Genomic DNA, 6,347 nt, shown 5'->3' on the forward strand with positions numbered 1-6,347 from the left:
TTCATGGATGACTGCAAGCCTTTGGAGAATCCTGCATTAAGAGGCTCTTGGGACTCCAGCAGCTTCAAATAGCTGCTTGCTGCTCATCGTTGGCTTTTTTTTAAGAGCTGCTCGCAAAAACACAAGGCATTTGTCTCATTTGTCTTTCCTTAACATGTCTTTATTGGAAGTAGTCCCGTTGCTCTTGGTCACACACAAATTATCTAACAGTACGCTGATTTTTATTATTTGATTGTGTGTCCCGTGTTCGCCATTATGCATAAAAACCGTGACCATACTGTAAATACTAGTTTGTAACGCAGTGTCATAAGTTTTATTTTCCAGGACTTTCTATGTAATGAGAGTCATGTGAAACAGGCTTGATATGCATGTTAATTCTTCGTTTGAGCTAATTGTTATTCATTTTGATTTGACACTAGAACAACTTGGAAACCTTGAAGACGTCTTAGACGTGTGGCTCAAATTTCTTACATCTACATCATGTAAATACCAAGCTCCATCCACATACGAGGCACTTTAAATAAAGACACTTGCAGGGCAGATTAGCGACCCCCTGCTTAAAATAACGAAAATATCACTGAGACACTAGAGCACATTATGAAGAAATAACCTGCGACTATAGCGGAGATGATCTCGTGTCCCAATACGAGCCTAATTGTCATGTGCGAAATGTCAATAAAACATCCTCCACGAGCACCTGATCTAGCGCGTGAGCGCGCACCCACACCTCAGTCCGGGGGGAATTCTGGGTATTTAAAGGCAACACGGGAGGGGTTTGAGGGTATCTTTCTGCGCTGTCAAAGTCACACCAGCTGTTGTGGGCCGCATCACCGGGGCATAAATCAAATTTTTTCCAACTAATCTGCCCAAGAATGCATCGGTACGCAGGAATCCATTTTGTTGTCTTAAAATAGAAGCCCGCTCCCTTCACAAGCACACAGCCCCTTTAATATTGAGTGACGTGCCGCCACATGACGTGCCGCCACATGACGTGCCGCATTACACTCGAGTACACATACTGTCCAACTGACGCTTTACATCTGATTCATAAAATTCCAAAACCAACTGGTCGAGGTAAGACTTTTCCCAACAATGGAAACGGAATGGGCGGCACGGTGGACAACTGGTTAGAGCGTTTGCCTGAGGACCGGCGTTAATCCCGGTCCCGTCTGTGTGGAGTTTGCATGTTCTCCCTGTTCTCCCCTTGTGAGGATAAGCGGCTCAGATAATGGATGGATGGAAACGGAATGAATCCATTCCAGCGCCATAATAAAGTCTTTATCGACTGTACAACATTTACACAATCTTTCACAATTTTCACTTTTCCAACTCACCCCCTAAAACCTCAATCACTATTCTTATTAACACTAATGAATGACTCGTGAATCACAACTGAATTGTTACTCCTTGTACAATTCCAAAATAACAGTCAAACAGAAGGAAAAAAAAAACAATTTGGTTATTTGAAAACTATCTATTGAACCAAGAGTACGCGGGCACCTTTTCACTGCTGTGTCTCTGTACAGAAAGGTTTTTCTTTTGAGTTAAAAATGGCTTACTTTAACCAGGATCCCACGCCGTACCTTGGCCACAGGTAGAATCCCGGGGCTGTTTTGCGCTCGTCGTCGGTGCCATAGCTCCTCGCGGACCCGACCGAGCTGCCACCTTTCCAGCTAGCCTGCTGTTACTTAGCCTGCTGGCTACCTTAACTGCTCTTGCTTCACACTGTGTTGGATTGGATTAACTTTCTCCTGTTAAATATGCCGCCGTGACACGGTTGCCATCTCCGGCAATGGCTCCTTTTCCGCTTCCGTTGTGGCGCTTCCATGTTATCCATGCAGCTCATTTGAGAGCTACGTGTAACGCATGCTTCCTTCAGCAAAGAGCTTGTTTTTTTTCTTTTTTTTAAAAAAAACAAACTTTATGGAGATGTTGGTTAAGCTACAATGCGTACATACACAGAAGCAATGTGAACTAAGGCAAACTGGCAGCGGCCGTGGGCAGCATTGCAGCACTTGTCAGAATAAGTAAGAAGTATTTTATTTTTGACTCGTTTTGATTCAAATGCGAAAATTTGGAATTTCCTTTTTTCATTGGGATTTGCGAGTCAATTGAATCACCACTGATTCGTTCGTAGCACTACTTGGCAGCCACCCTTTGATGAAATGTGATGGACAAACATGCACAAGTCAAGCGAGCTGCTTCTCATTATGACTTCCTGCATCTTCATACAGGTGTAAAAACAAGTTGACCGCCGTAAACTGTCAACCGCACCTTAGAGCGCATGTTTTTGCTTTGGTGTTGTGTGGCGGCTGAGTCTCGCCACACCAACACTAAAAGAAGTGCATTCTTGCGGCATAGATTCTGTTCTTAAGCTTGTAGCCATATTGTACTGAACAGACAGGACAGATGAAGATACACATTTATTAGTACAGCTTACAGTACCACTATAGTTCCATTTCTGGTTGTGCAGTTCCTTGGCCCCAAGGTGGTGCCAAAGCAATATTGTCTACATTAGACAGGGCTTTGGCCTGCGCACAAAATCAGTTGACTTTTTCAGTGAATGATAATAATAAATAATAGCCTCCCCATAAAATTCAGCAAACAGGCGACTGCTGAACTGAAAATATGCAGTGGCTCACTGTATTAATTTCAGATGTCAGAAAAAAGTAAGGATAGTGTATTTTACACCAATATCTTTATTCCGACAATACTGTTACAACAACCAGCTTTTTAACATTTTAAACAAAAGAAATCTTGCAGCAAACAGCATAGGTGATGTGTTGGCGTCTAGACAAGCAATCTAGATGGGATTGAATCAAAAGGTTGCAGCCAAGTACGGCACTCAATTTTGCCTCAGATGCTTAGACGCTATAACAGTTAAATCCAGGCAAACAAATTCTGAATACACTTAGTATGTACAGTATTTATGTGCAACAGCTAATCGAGCATGTATATATGATCTTGCCAGCACAAAAACATGACCTCAGGTGTTGTGCGTGCCAACGACATGCAGAAGGTGAAAGTTGGAGGAGCGTGTGCACCCCCCAGCCCTCCTCCAGCTGTCTTCCGTCCTCGCACACACACATACGCCATATGCGCAGTATGCAGCGCTCGCCAACGCTTGGACACTGTTGCCTCTCATCTTGTCAATATACGCAAGCATTTCAAGGCCAAACAAACTTTGAGAGAAGATAAACAGAATTGTTAAGGGCCTCCAGAAAGTGACCCCCCCCCCAACATGCCGAGTCCGTGTCACCACCACCACCATCATCATCATCATACACACTAATTCATGGGCGAGGCTGGAATGTTTGGAAAGCATCTGTATAATTAGGACTGGAGAGCCTCCTGTGGGATGACGTAGCGTGGACAGACAAGCATTCACATGCTACTCAGCCTCCTCTTGTGGCCACACCGAGAAGATCACAGAGGACACATAAGCCTCTTATTTACACAAGCCCCTTTAACACCACCCGTCTAATCTGTCTTTTGACAAGCGTTTGGGAAGTGAGGACACCAGGTGGAATTCTTTTCCATTCTTGCTTGATGTAAAACTTGAGTTTTAGTTTTTTTTTGTCAATAGTCCGGGTTCTCCGTTGTGGAATTTTGCGCTTCATAATGCACATGCACACATTTTCAAAGGGAGACAAGTGTTCTCAAGTGTTCCTGAGCCCACGTGCTGGCAATATCCTTTACACAATGATCACCGAAAGGAACATTCACAACTAGGATTCTTTTCTTGGTCTAATGGTGCTCCATGAAACATAAACAGTAATTATATACAAAAAAAATAAAATAAAAATTCAAATATAAATGCTTGGAAGAATTGTTCACTCTTTGCCAAAGTGCTGCTGCTATTGTGAAGTGAGTTGAGTGCACTGCTACCATACTGAGCTTGTATCAAGTTTGCGCTCGCAAGTCAAAGCAAAACAACAGAAATCGGCCAAATGACGGCTAGTATCTCGAAAGACTTGCAAGTTGGGTCACTCGTATCTCAAGGCACCGCTGTATTCATTTTGTGACAGTGGTCGTGGAACATTTCTGAGACACCTCATAGAAGTGCAGAAGCCGTGTTGCTTTGTGAAAGCACACACAGACACGGGAAAGCCCCGCTTCGCTGGGTTCTGTGTGAAAGGCAAAGCCGAATTAATGCCGGCTCTCGTGCCCTGGCGCTGACCTGTAAAGTTTGCGCAAACTGTGTGAAAGGGGCTGTGCAAGTTCCGCAAAATAGAACCGTAGCGCCATTTATCCGCTGAGGAGATCACCATCATATCAGTAGATGTACTTTTTAAGCCATTTTGGTTCGTGCTGTGCAATTTTTCTAATGTCAAACGTGCCTTTGCCAACAAATGTTGGGAAACTCAATGACTCACCTTTTTGGAGCTGACAGACCTCCGTAGGATCCTGCCGTGGGGTCCCGTCACCCTGGTGGCGCCGCTGCATCCTGAGGGCAGGATGGAGGAACAAGGTGGACTCAAGGGCACGTTGAAGGCGGCAGGCTTCTTCTCGGCCAAGTTCTTTTGGGAAGCCACGTTGTTGTTTTGGTTGAAGGTTAGAGTGCACTTCTCCTTGACACCCACATCGCTTAAATCGGCGTGATGTCCGCTTTTGATGAGGTCTAGGTAACCTTTGAGCACCGTCTGGGTTTTGGGCTGGCTCAACCAGGTGAGGAAGAGTTCGTCCACCTTCATCTTGAGGACTGGCTGAAGAATCTGACTCGACGGCATTTTGAAGGAAGCCTAAAGATCAGAATCAGAATCATCTTTATTTGCCAAGTATGTCCAAAAGAAACACACAAGGAATTTGTCACCGGTAGTTGGAGCCGCTCAAGTACGACAACAGACAGTTAATTGACAGAGAACACTTTAGAGACATAGACACATTGACAAAAAAAAAACAGTCACTGAGCAATAAAGGGTTGCTAGTTGTCTTGGTAAGTGGGGTTGGGAAAATCATCAATTCATCCATCTTTGGGCGAGAGGCAGGCTACGGGGGGGCTGAACTGGTCGCCAGCCAATTGCAGGGCACATATAAACAAACAACCATTGGCACTCACATTCACACCTACGGGCAATTTAGAGTATTGAATCAACCGAGCACGCATGTTTTTGGGATGTGGGAGGAAACCGGAGTGCCCGTAGAAAACACACGCAGGCACGGGGAGAACATCCGAACTCCACACAGATTTGAACCCTCAACCTCACAAATGTGAGGCAGTTGTGCTAACCAGTCGGCCGCCTTTGGAAATCATATTTTCTTTTTAAAAACTTCACTTTTGGGATGACAGCGGAATGCCACATGACCAGAGAGAGCCAATCACAAGCAACTAGAATTCAATTCGACATTTTCTCTAATGTAATGGATTACAAATAGATAATTGTTGTGATTAATCTCACCATATGTAATTAGTTACTCCCCAACACTGATTACGGCTTGTGCTATAGTATACTAGTACAGCATCATATTAGTATAGAAGTGCTCTGCATCCTACTCCATCCTATTTTACAGCTTCTTAGGATACAACGACAAGGGCCACAAATGACAAACGCCTACCACTTCGATGCAGTGCGTATGCACAAAACAGTGGCTTGCATTGCTTGTCGAGCAGTCGACCTCGTTTTCTACTGATGGTTCACGTCACAAACATTATTGAATTTCAGCGCATCGATGCATGGAGCCCCCGAGCACACAACATCGGCTATTTTAAACACCGCGGTGGGAAACAGCAATAACACAAACTCAGTCTTGAATCGGCGCCCCAACGGAAATGTATGGAAAGGTGAAGAAAAGACCAAAGCAGTTTGGTTTGGAGCAATTGTTTCCAAAGTTAGCATTAGCAAGAAAGCTACATTAGCCAGTTAGCTCAGTAAACTAAGATAAGCTAAGCTAAAATACCAACCTTTTATTTAAAGCACGTAAACTCCAACCACGGTGTTAGCACGCTACCTTCCGCTCCTCATTTGGAAATGCTGCTGAGCGTTTGTTCAATGGCAAAAGGGAATGCAGACGCTGTCTCCGGCGTCCATCCCGCGACAGATCCACTCACGTCTCTGCCCGCTCGCTCCAACGTCTGTGTTCCCCTGGTAACCACACGAGATTATCGCGAGATCTGCCACGAGGCGTCCAATATCTTCCAGAACTTTGGCGCGCCAGCTCTTTGTTCCCAGCGTTTCCTCCTATGTTATAATATCAGGAATGTTCGGGTTATGAGTTAGCCAACACGATTCATATTGGATCCCCCAAACAACATTAAAACACTTTTCAGACACACACGCACACACACGTTGGTAGTAGGTGTCCCTACAATATATATATTTTCACCCGTGTATTTGTATATGATGATC

At 44.5% G+C, this 6,347-nt stretch overlaps 1 protein-coding gene across 1 annotated transcript in view; it reads right to left on the minus strand.

Annotated features, from left to right (window-relative positions):
• ppp2r3b (protein phosphatase 2, regulatory subunit B'', beta) overlaps window positions 1-6,070 on the minus strand; it is a 26,994-nt gene extending 20,924 nt beyond the window's left edge. The window contains exons 1-2 of the mRNA XM_061691169.1: window positions 5,903-6,070; window positions 4,377-4,742 (exon numbers count right to left, since the gene is read on the minus strand). Of these exons, the coding sequence (XP_061547153.1) occupies window positions 4,377-4,730 (354 nt within the window). The 5' untranslated portion in view covers window positions 4,731-4,742; window positions 5,903-6,070. The remainder of the gene's footprint in view (window positions 1-4,376; window positions 4,743-5,902) is intronic.
• Between the last annotated feature and the right edge of the window lie 277 nt (window positions 6,071-6,347).

This window comes from Phycodurus eques, chromosome 12, assembly GCF_024500275.1.
Source record: "Phycodurus eques isolate BA_2022a chromosome 12, UOR_Pequ_1.1, whole genome shotgun sequence".
Classification (NCBI taxonomy): domain Eukaryota; kingdom Metazoa; phylum Chordata; class Actinopteri; order Syngnathiformes; family Syngnathidae; genus Phycodurus; species Phycodurus eques.